This window comes from Passer domesticus, chromosome 30 (assembly GCF_036417665.1).
Source record: "Passer domesticus isolate bPasDom1 chromosome 30, bPasDom1.hap1, whole genome shotgun sequence".
Classification (NCBI taxonomy): Eukaryota; Metazoa; Chordata; class Aves; order Passeriformes; family Passeridae; genus Passer; species Passer domesticus.
This window is the reverse complement of record NC_087503.1, coordinates 4443971-4456145: the sequence shown is the minus strand read 5'-3', so window position 1 is coordinate 4456145 and position 12175 is coordinate 4443971. Positions and strand designations below refer to the sequence as shown.

The 12175-nt window shown below is 49.8% G+C and overlaps 1 protein-coding gene and 1 pseudogene across 1 annotated transcript; both read left to right on the top strand.

Annotated features, from left to right (window-relative positions):
* LOC135287585 (zinc finger protein 883-like) overlaps positions 1-12175 on the top strand; it is a 182419-nt pseudogene that overhangs the window by 65129 nt on the left and 105115 nt on the right.
* Positions 10988-11920, top strand: LOC135287538 (olfactory receptor 14J1-like). The gene has a single exon (XM_064400831.1). The coding sequence runs from the start codon at positions 10988-10990 to the stop codon at positions 11918-11920; it is 933 nt and encodes a 310-aa protein (XP_064256901.1).

The window sequence follows — 12175 nt, the reverse complement described above, 5'->3', positions numbered from 1 at the left end:
AATGAAGTCATCAAACTTTAAGCAATCAAACCCAAATACTCTAACAGTTTTAAAAAAGCAAACACATTTACAAAAAAAAAAACCCCAAAAAACTGGTAAACAAACTGTAAAGCCTGTGGAACAGTTGGGTAAAATGCCCAGTATAACATCTGGATAAAGCACTGTGTGAATTTTCAGAAGTTTTTCATCCTGATCTTGAAGAAAATTCCTGACCTGTTTTTTCTCAGACACTTGTTTGAATTGCTGCGATGGGCTGGCTGCTGTGGTTGCTAGGCAGCTGTGACAGGGCGGTGTTTTGAGGAATGTCTGCCCGCGCCCATCTCCGCCTGCTCCAGCAGAGCCTCAGTCTGCGCTATCCCGGGGGTGCGGAAAGGAACGCCCTCGCCCGGACCCGCGCAGCCCCGATCTCCTTTGGGCTCCGCTCTGCCTGGATCTCTGCTCGGGCTGGTTCTCCCTGGCTCTGCGCCAACACCCGCAGCCAGCGGGGGCATGTCCCGCACCGCTGGTGCTTTTGTGCGCTTGCAAAAAGTGAAAAAGCCCTCCCAGCTCCAGCTTTCGGGTTTCGCGTTACTGGTGCGCGTCCGCCGCCGCTACCACTGGCACTGCGCTTGTCGCTGCCGCATATTCGGTCCCCGCGTCTCGCCTTGTCTGGCCCGGCCCTGGCTGGCACTTGCCTCGCGATCTGTGCGCTTTCCCCACGGACAGCTGCCGTGCGAGTTTTTGTCACCGTGCGTGTCACTGGACCCGCGGTGCGCGTAACCGCCGCCGGCACCGAGCATGCCACCGCCACCATACGCGTTCTCGCCGCCGCGTCTGCCCCGGGCTCTCCCGCGGCCCCCGTTGCCCTCTTGGTCCCGAATTTACGCCACTCTGTTAATTCATGTACTGTATAAGGATTTTGAGAAACTCCTTGTGCACACCCGTAAGCTAACAACTGTGGGAGCTCTTTCTGCAAGTCTATGTCCTTAACCTGACGCTTTTTTAAAAAGCAAGTAAATAAATAATATGCTGCTTGCCTTTCCATTTCCATTTCCATTTTTGAGAACGTCGACGTTTTTGCAGCCCTTCAAGGTTTCGGCAGCACGTATCGGCCGGGCTCTTCTATAAGGTCACCCAGGGCGCGGCACTTTTCGCTTTTTCAGCAGTGCTTATTCGCCGTCCTTGCTGCTGTAGGACCCGAACTCCTTCACCGATCCACCGTGGTTGCCGTTACCGATTTAACGTCCGGGGTCACCATTTGTGGTAATCGGCGGAAGAAATGCAGCACTCAATATGAGCGATCAGCAAATCTCAAAACTTTATTGATAGGCACATACATTTATATTGGTGTTAATGAGGCTAATACATATTGCAAAAAGTGAGCTCATCATTGGTTAGTTACTTATCAGCTAACTACGCCTACCTTATCATTCTTGAGGCTACTATGCTGCAGCTGTTTACATATTTTCTTCATGTTTCTAACTAACGATCCTCTCCCACATCCTGATGTTGCACCAAGGGCACAGTGCCCTTGCCAGGTTTGGACACTGACTGCTGACTCCTATCCTCGTCTCCTTCATCCCTAACTAACGGTATTATGTCAGTGTGACCTGTGTTAGCTAGCCAGCTGTTCACAAAATCCTCCACAGGACCCCTCCAGCCCCAGGGATTGGGGCACTGTCAGCACCTGCTGCTCCAGCCACCACTCCTGCTGACCCTGACAGCAACACCCAAACTGGGGCTGATCCCGAGGGAGCAGCAGCAGGGCCTGGATCTGATCCCTGACTCTGGGCCAGGGCTGGACAAATGACCCCACAGCAGCAGCAGCACATGGAGCTGACATTCAGCACAGCCCCTGCCACTCTTCCCTCCTGTGTGCAGAAGTGTCACAGCAGCCTGAGGCACCTGGGAGCCCCCAGTGCCAGCAGGGACTTGAGATGGCAGCCCTGGGCTCCTGGAGGTTGTGCAAGGAATGCAGCTGGGGACTCCCTGTCCATGGGGAGCTTCCAGATGGAAAAGGCTGCTGTGTCCAGGCAGCTCCAAGGGCAGAGAAAGGAGCGTCTCGACCACTGGATCTGTGCCAGTCCTACAGTCCTGGGCAGCAGCCACTGAGCCCTGGGGGAACAGAGGGCACAGCAAGAGGGACAAAGCCAGGCGAGATCAGAGACTGGAGAGAGCCAGACCTGAGGCAGGAACAGCTGCTCCATTGCACTCTTGGAGAAAGCTCTTGGCTGGTTTAAAGCACTGAAAAGCATGAAGTGCAGAGAGGAGGCCACAGCAAACAATGCTCCTGTTTCCACACCCTCTCCTCTCTGTGTCCCAGAAGAAACTGGACTGTATTCATCTCTCCGAGTTGTCTCATTCAACATGAGCAGCTTAGCACCAGGAGCTGAAGGAACTGCCACCACAGGCCACAGGAGCTGAGCAAGAGGGAACTTTTGGAGCAAAGTAATGCTGCTCAAATAGACCTAGCTGAATGCAGCAGATATAGTAATGGAATCACAGCATCCTTTCTGTTGGAAAAGACCTCTAAGCTCATCCAGTCCAGCCGTTCACTCAGCAGTGCCAAGCCCAGCACTAAACCACGTCCCTGAAGTGCCAAGGCCTGAACAGCAGGCCCTGAGCCAAAGGTGACTTCTGGATGAACCTTCCAACCAAAGGTTATCTTTGTATCTGCTCACTGATGAAATATGCATGGCCATTAGCACTGTGATAGATGTAGCCACTCCTTAGTGACACACGTATTGATCTTTTTGTATTGGCAAGCCAGACAAGGCCATGAAATCTGACATCTGGCCTTGTTTGGGGCTGAAGGATCAAAGTCAGCTCCTTTGGTTCCTCCTTGAGCCCTGGCCAGGCTTTGGGAGGGACCCAAGAGGAGGATGAAACCAGATGTTGCCACACTAGAAGTGCTGTCAGTTTGTTCATTCAGCACTGTCAGAGCTGGGCCCTCTCACAGCGAGGTTGGAGCCTCAGCTGTGGCTGGAGGCACCTGTAGGAATTCCCAGTGTCCAGGAGTGGCTCTGCAGTCCTTGGCTATGACATCCCCCTGCTGCTGTGTGGATCTGGGGGATGGTAAAGTCTGAGGGACACTGGTGCTGGATCTTTCTTAATCACTGCTGCAATCTTTGGTGCTGATGATTGGGTGCATTGCTGAGCTGCTCCTTTTGTGATTCTTTGCTGCTTTGAGCTGCAGTAAATGACACTGATTCCTTCAGTTGGAGTCTGTGTCTTTGGTGCTGACCCTGCCCGCTGGTAAAACAAAACTGGCAGAGTCTGGCCAGATCACAGCAAAATGTCACTTGTTAAATGTAAATGTGAGGAATCAGTGGCATCAGAAATTCCCAGATGGGAAGCCCTTCCCTGGAGTTGGCTGGCTCTGGAGTGGGCTGAGGTCGCAGCACTGTGTGAGCACTGGGGCAGTTGGTTAAAAGAAGCTAAACCCCTGGATGTCTTAAAATGTATCCAAAAATTGCATATGGAAAAGGAAAAGAACTTGTGGGTTTGGGCAGACAAAGATGAATTTGTTAACAGTACATTGAAAACAGCACCTTCAGAAGGAACAATTCTTGTTGGAATGCTCCCACATGGAGCAAGAAGAAGGTTTTAATCTTGAGCTCCGATGCATTTGTGCAAGTGAAATATTAATATCATAAATAACTATGTACATATTTATAGTATAATCAGGCCTTAATATATATTGATATATATATATTTTATATGTATGTCTATACCTATCTAGCTATATCTATATTTCTATATCAATATCTATATCTACGTATAAAATTGTAATAATGTGAAATAGTGCTGACAATACTAATTTGGTAGCTTTGGCTGCTCAGGGATGTAACTCTAAATACTCTACAGAAAAGGATTGGCCAGGACCCTAATGTCAGAGGTAAACTTTGTGAGATTGTATACAATGAAAAAAGGAGGAGGGGATGAAATTGTTTATTTTTACAGGGTTTGCTGATGCTGTGATTCAGAGTGCTTTGTCTGTTACTGTGGAAAATACCGTGATTAAGACTGCAGGGTTTTTCATGTAACAGACTATCCTCAAGCTGCAGGATTTGTTGAACAGGTGAAGGGGTTGTTAAAAGAGCAGTTGAAAAAATGAGGAGATGGGAACCTGTCCCCATGGAGAACCCATCTCCCAGGTGTGCTCCATACCCTTAACAATGGCCCACTGGGGAAATGGAAACCCCCTGGCTGTGCACAGCTGCACCCAATTTGCAACTACAACCATGAACAGTGAGGCTTGCACTGCCTGGGAAATTGTTGTGGGTGTGGTGGCCCCTGGCAGGGCCAGCCCAGAGGCTGTGGGGCTGGACCTTCATGCACTGGAATTAATTAGGATAAATCCAAAGCAAATTAAAGCTATCAATACTGAGACAGGAATTCTGATTCCTCCAGGACACCTTGGTTTGGTAACTGCTCATTTGGAGCTTGGCCTTGCAAAATGTTCATGTCATGGCAGGAGGAAAGGAGGAATTGGTGCTGAATATAATGGAGAAATTACAGTAATTCTGTTAAACAATTGTCAATAAGATTGGGTTATTCAACCCCATGACAGGGTAGCACGATTATTGATATTGCAATTTTAAGCACGATTGTGAAAAAAGGAGATCCACCTCCAGTCATTACCATTTGTGGAGATAAAGGGTTTGGATGCAGCAGTCCTAACAATGGAGCCCAGAGTGTGGGCCCGGAGGCCAAAAGGCCCTCCTGAGGCAGCTGAAGGAACAGCTCCTAGGAAAGACAACATTGAATCCTGAAACCTGGGCAGGAACAATGGGAATATGTCCCTGCAGCCAAGTATTCTGTGTGAGAACAAGTAGGTATTACAGGATACTGTTTTACACATCCTGCCAGACCAAATCTCCTTGTTTGCCCCAATGGCCCCTTTGAAAAATGCTCTGATCCACAGGGCTCCATGTGAAAGCTGCTGTGGCACTGAGGGACTTGCACACAAATTCCATCCAGGAGCCTGGGTGCCCTCAGGGACTGGGACCCAGCCCCCTTCCAGCCAAAGGGGAAAGGGCCCCACCAAGCCTTGTTAGCCACAGACAACTTGTAGAAGTGAACAGCAAAGGACCCTGGGGGCATTATTCTGGAATTAAAAAGGCACCACCTCCATGGACAACACAATTTTTGTTCCTAACTCAAATGAGATTGAACGAAAAGAACGAAGAACAGTGTCACTAAAGTACTATTGATGTCTGTAAGTTGTACCTTGATAGTCAGCCAGAATCTTTGTTTGCCACAAACACCTCCAGTGTTTCACCAAGGGATTACTCATCAAAATTTAATAATTAATTCTGAAAATTTCAAGATCAGGGTAGCCAAAGTACTCCATGGCAGTAATTGCTGGGTATGTTCTCAGCTGAAGTTGGGAGGAATGGGGCTCTCTTGGAGGGCCACCCTGTGTGCTGGCCAGAACTCTGTCCATGGGCTCTGACTCGTAACTGTCAATGAAGGGACAGTTCTAGAAAACACAGGAATACAATGATCCATTTGACAGGATTCACTAGGATTTCCCTTCAGGAGAAACCGAAGCTGGTTCTAGTTACAGAGGCCACAGTGTGAGAGGATTTCTGTGCTTCACCATCACTCCCAATGTCAGTAGAGCTTGGGCTGCTGGAGCTGGTCAGTGTCAGTGTTACCCCACTCCTGGCTGCAGGGCCACCATTTAACGTCCTTCAGCAACAACCACAAGGAAGACCTGGTGCCTAGAGAACATTTTCCTCCCAAGGAGTGCCTTGGGTTTCAGAAAGCAAAATATTCTGGTTCATCCTGTGCCCCATGTGTGCTGCCCCGTACTGTGGAGATGACTGGATGGATTATTAGAAGTAGCAGATAATGCTGTTAAAATGTCCAGTAGCACATCCTATGGGCTCCAACAAACAGAAATGGGGACTCCACAGAACCGCATGGCCTTGGATTTTCTGCTTGCTGGCCAAGGAGGAGCCTGGGCTGTCGTGGGACAGGAATGTTGCACTGCTGTCAGGGATGGGTTTGAAGGCCAACAGTCAGCAATCACCTTGACAGAAAGAGCAGGAGAAGAGTGGCAGAAAGAAGAAAATTCTTCTTGGTGGGATTGGCTTCAGGGCTGCCAAATTGGAGGCTGCTGTGAAATGCATTTGTGGCAGTGTCTGTCATCATTGCAGTGTGTGCACTTGGTGTGCACTCTGACATTCCATGTTCAAGTTGTTGTGACGCTTTGTGCTGGGAAGTGGAGTATTGAGACTTGTCTTAAAAGAGACAGTCTCAAGAAAAGAGTGGCATTTGATAATTAACAGAGAATAACAGCAACTCCTTAGGCATGTTTGAAAAGGAACGTGAATAGATCTGAGTAATGAAATTTAACAACACTTAACTGAAGCACAAGGGGAGATGCCTTTATGTCTAATATCTAAATCTAAACTGTGTTATTGAAAGAATTGTTATGAAGGTTGTGGTTCATTGTAGGTCTCAGGACCCATCCAAGTAGCAAGGCCTGAACAGGCTGGGATCAAGGCCTGAACAGGCCCAGAGGGAAAGTTCATCTCTAGATGAACCTTCCAAATAAATGTTATATTTGTATCAACTCACTAACAAAGCATTATTAACAACATGATCAGTGGATGTGTTCCTTGATAAAACATGGATTTCTCTTTCTGAATTCAGAAACCAGACAAGGCCCCATCTGGCCTTGTTTGGGGGTGAAGGATCAAAGTCAACTCTGTTGATTCCCCCAGGAGTCCTGGCCAGGCTTTGGGAGAAACCAGTCAGGAGAAGGAAACTGCATGTTCTCACACTAGCAGTGATGTCAGCTTGTTTGTTTGACAGTGTAAAAACTGTGTCCTTTCACAGCAGGCTTGGAGCCTGGGTGCCTGCAAAGGTGGAGGCACCTGCAGGAATTCCCAGTGTCTGGGAGTGGCTCTGCAGTCCTTGTCTGCCTCAGCTGATGTGTGGATCTGGGTGATGGTAAAGTCTGAGGGTAACTGGTGATGGATCTTTCTTTAATCACTGCAGGCAATCTTTGGTAGTAATGACTGGATGGATTGCTGAGCTTTTTTGTAATTCTTTGCTAATGATTATGTGCTTTGCTGAGCTTATCCTTTTGTAATTCTTTGCAGCTGTGCATTATATAAATTACACAATTCCTTAAGTTGGTGTCTGTGTCTTTGGTACTGACCCTGCCTGCTGGTGAAACAGGGCCTCCTCTTGCCTAAGAGTTATCTGGGAAGGCAAAACCCCCACTCCAAAATTCCCCCCTTCCTCCTTGTTCCCCGCACTTCATACACTGAGCATGATGTCCTGTGGTCTGGGGTATCCCCGGGGTCAGTTGGGGTCACCTGTCCTGGCTGTGTCCCCTGCCAAGCTCCCCCACAGCCCCAGCCCCTGCCCAGCGTGGCTGGAGGAGGGGCAGGACAGGCCTTGGCTCTGTTGCAGCTCAGCAAGAACAAAACCATCTCTGCGTGCTCAGCCCTGTGCTCAGCACCCGGCCCAGCAGTGTCTCAGTGCCAGTGTCTGTGCCCTCAGTCCCTGCCAGGGCTTTCCATGGCAGCTGCCAGGACAGGTGACCCAGGTGTCACCCCCAGTGAGGGCTGCCATGGAAACAGTGCCAGCACTGCCCCTTTCTGTCTGGCTGAGCTGGCCTTTGGCCCTGGCAGTGCCCTTTGCTGCTGGTTCCTGGTGCCTGAGCGGCCAGCGCAGCACAGGGCAGGTGGCCATGGCACAAGCCCCCAGCCAGGGATCCCCTCTGGCTCTGGGCAGTGACAGCAGCCCTGAGCAATGGGCTGGCGCGCTGGGGTCGGTGCAGTGTCCATCCAACAGTGCCTTGTAATGGCCCAGTGCAGACTGGGATGATGATCCACCCTCCCAGCTGGCCCAGGGCAGCTCTGCAGTGCCCTTCCCCACAGCCTGTCTGCACAGAAGCACTTGCTGGGTGCTCTGCATTTCCCTTCCCTCACTCTTGGGTCTCTCCCACACCTCCCAACTCAGAGCTTTCAGCTGCAAGGAGTTCAAAGCTGGTCTGTCCATTGGAGTTGGTCTAATTCTGCCCTGAGCAAACTTTGGATTTGTGTTTATTGCAGAACTTTCTGTGTGTCTAAAATATTCCTTGCAGGGTTCTGCCTTAGGGAAGGGGAACCTCCTTGGTGGCAGCTTGGGCTTGGCACACACTTGAGGAGGATGTCTGTTTTCAATGGGGAAACTCAGGAGTTTTAGATTGGTTCAAAATACAAAAGAAGATGACCCCTCTTTGGCTGTGTACAGCCAGTTCTCTGAGCAAAGCAGGTCCCAGGTGAGTGAGGAGCGACAAAATGGGCTTGGGGTATGTGGAGCAAGGTTGTTGACACTGGATCAGACCTCAAGGCACAGCTTCTCTGAGCAGGCCAGAGCTCCTTAGGAGAGTCCCTGCTGGATCAATATCAGTCACTGAATGCTGCAATCACCTCTTGTGTAATAAGAACAGCAATAAAAGACACCTTTTAAAATAGGAATACATACTTCCTAGAAGCTCTTTGAAATATTTCTCCATAACTGAAAAAGGAAACCCTCCTAATGAACTGCACTAGAGCAGAGGGAAATCAAGGCAGAGCCATGGTTTGGCAGGACTTGCTTGATCCTAATGAGCCCTGTGGTGCATTTAGAGCTGAGCCCTGGAACCTCAGTTACCTGAGTGGAGATTGCACAAGCCTTTCCAGGAGTCCAAGTCAGAGGAAAAGCCCAAAGTGTCTCAAGGCATTAATGGGTCCCACTGAGGTCCCTCTCCAAGACAGACTCCACGTGGACTCCTTGGAGGAGAGAACTGGTGGCCAAGATGGCACAAAAACTTCTCAGAGACTCAGTGGGGAAAGGAAAATCCAAAGTAGCTTAAACACCTTGAGTGTCTCAAAGCATTAATGAGCCCCACTGGATGTTGTTACTGACAAAACATCTTCAGGGACTAATTAAAGCAGATTATTGGAGTCCATTATTGCTAAAAGCTCTCAGAGACTCCAAGGCAAAAGCAAAACCCAAACTCCTTGGAAAAACTGGCAGTCCCTGGGAGCATTAAGGAGCCCTCAGGGCCATTCCTGAGCAAGGCTCCCCAGGGACTCCTTCCAGCAGATCCTTGAGGCCACGGGGATGTGGGCTAGGGGGGGATGCTGAGGGCAGGACAAGGGGCTGACAGTGCCCAGCCTGGCTGGGGCTGTGCCAGGAGGCCCCAGGGCCTCAGGACAAGGTGTCTCCTCCCAGCCCTTGCTGGCACAGACCCTGCTGCTGTGCCCCAGGCCACCAAGACTTGGCTTCTCTTTGTCCCCACCTGCCATCACTGCCTCCAGTTCTCTGCTCTGCCTGGGGCCTGGGGACACTTTCTGAGTCGTGTCCCTCAGTGGGACCCATTAAAAGTCCAAGAAACTTTGGAGTTGGATTCTGACTTGGAGTTCTGGAGAGGTTTCTTCAGCTGCCTCTCAGGGACTGATGTTCAAGGCCTGAGCACAAAGCCCCAGAGGGTCATTAAAGTCCTTGTGCTGTGTCTGTGCTGCTGAGCTGGGCTGGGCTCCTGGCACAGAGGCAGCTCCTGGTAAGCAAGAAGAGCTTCAAAAGCACATTTCTCTTGCTGAGCAGCTCTTCTGCCAGCCCAGCAGGGCTGGGGCACTGCCTGCAGCCTGCCCGGGGACAGCCCAGAGGCACAGAGAGCTTCAATCAGTCAGGGCTGGGAAGGTGCTGAGAAGTGCCTGGGGCAGAATCACTGCCAGCCCTTGGCACAGGAACCTCTGGCTGCAGGACAATGCAGCTGCAGCTCCTGGAGCCATCTCCTAAAGCTGGAATATCCCAATGTCTGCAGATTCTGTGAGTACAACTCTGAGTATTTCTGGTGCAGGGGAGGTGAAATGCTCATGAAGCTCTGACATGCTGAGGGTTTCTGATCAGTCATAAAATATTTTCAAGTCAAGGATTTTGATAAAAAAGCAGAAATTTCCTAAGACTTTGTATTCAGTTTGGTACTACTGGAGAATGGCATAGAGGGAGAATGAACAATAAAGGATGATTATGAATTATTAATTACGAATTTTGACAAGTGCCTGAGACATCTGAACTGTTACTTTTAGTGATCAATAAGTTCACAGTAGATCCCTAATGTGCTTTAAGACACTCTGCCCATGGACAGCAGCAGCATCACCTTTGCTGGACCCGTCAGGCTCAGTCTGAGCTGTCCTTTCTCCAAGCTGCAAACAGAACCTGCCCCCAGCCAGTGCTCTCCAAACAGGCAGAATTCTGTCAGGCCAAGGAGAGGGCACAGAGATTTGGGGTCTGTGAGTGCTGGCAGGGAGAGATCAGGCACAGGGAAACTCCTGCAGGAGGAAAATCTCCAGGAAGCAGAGAGAAGATCAGGCATAGAGAGGAAACAAAACCCAGCAATGCTGTGTCAGGGAGAGTTTAGAGATGTCCAGAGGATCCCCTCCAGTGCAGCCCCTACCTCTGAACAAGCCCCCTCCCTCCTGTCCCCCAGCCAAGCCTCTGTGAGTTATAAGATTGATGGGGAAAGGCAGAGGTGTTCTGGCACTGAAAATGCTGTCGGGTTGGTGAAATGAGTAAAGTGAGACCTTGGCTACAAATGTGGAGCTGGGCTGTGGTGGATCCATCTGCTCTCAGCAGTACCTGGTGATGTTTAGGGAAAACTTGGGAGTGTGAACATCCTCCACCTGAGAAAGTTTTAAAGCCCAGAGAAACTCCAAAGAGAATGAAGTGCCAGACCATCTCCCCTCACTCTCTACTCATAACTTTGCATCACAAAACTTTCTCTGTACTCCCAGAAGGCTGTAGAAATGCTGAGGGTTTTTGATATCCAGGAATACCAGGACAGATATGGGAGAGCTTAAAGAGAAAACTCCAGGACTCATGAACAAAAAAGGGTGTCTGTGTGTGTTACAGGGAAAGGTGTATGGGAAATAGCATTGATTTTGGTTACAGGTATCCCCTGTAACTCTTCACTGTCCTTTCTCCATGAACAGGTCCCCATGTGCAGCCCCAGCAAATGTCCAACAGCAGCTCCATCAGCCACTTCCTCCTGCTGGCATTGGCAGACACGCGGCAGCTGCAGCTCCTGCACTTCTGCCTCTTGCTGGGCATCTCCCTGGCTGCCCTCCTGGGCAACGGCCTCATCATCAGCGCCGTAGCCTGCGGCCACCACCTGCACACGCCCATGTTCTTCTTCCTGCTCAACCTGGCCCTCAGCAACCTGGGTTCCATCTGCACCACTGTCCCCAAAGCCATGCACAATTCCCTCTGGGACACCAGGAACATCTCCTACACAGGATGTGCTGCTCAGCTCTTTTTCTTTCTCTTTTTCATTTCAGCAGAGCTTTGTCTCCTGACCATCATGTGCTACGACCGCTACGTGTCCATCTGCAAACCCCTGCACTACGGGACCCTCCTGGGCAGCGGAGCTTGTGCCCACATGGCAGCAGCTGCCTGGGCCAGTGCCTTTCTCTATTCACTGCTGCACACAGCCAATACATTTTCCCTGCCCCTGTGCCATGGCAATGCCCTGGGCCAGTTCTTCTGTGAAATCCCACAGATACTCAAGCTCTCCTGTTTCAAATCCTACCTCAGGGAACTTGGAGTAATTGCATTTTCCAGCTCTTTAGCACTTGGTTGTTTTGTGTTCATTGTTTTCTCCTATGTGCAGATCTTCAGGGCTGTGCTGAGGATCCCCTCTGAGCAGGGACGGCACAAAGCCTTTTCCACCTGCCTCCCTCACCTGGTTGTGGTCTCCCTGTTCCTCAGCACTGGTATATTTTCCCACCTGAAGCCCCCCTCCATCTCCTGCCCATCCCTGGATCTGGCCCTGTCAGTTCTGTACTCAGTGGTGCCTCCAGTCCTAAACCCCCTCATCTACAGCCTGAGGAACCAGGAGCTCAAGAGTGCCCTGAGGAAAGTAATGACTCTATCTTTTCAGAGACAATAAACTCTCTTTTTTCTGCTCCAGAACCTTCAATCTCCTGGCTGTTTTTTTCCTATTTGTCTGTTTTTTCCTTGAGACATTTTTTATTATTTTTCTAGTGTTGTAATGTTTTTAATAAAATACTGTAGTACTACTCTTAGCATTTTCCATGAACATCTACTTTTCTTTTGTAAAACAAAGATTTTTAGAAGACTTGTTCCCTGTGCATTTGAATAAAAATAAGTGGCTGTCCTGACCTGTGTGTTCAAGGCATTTCCT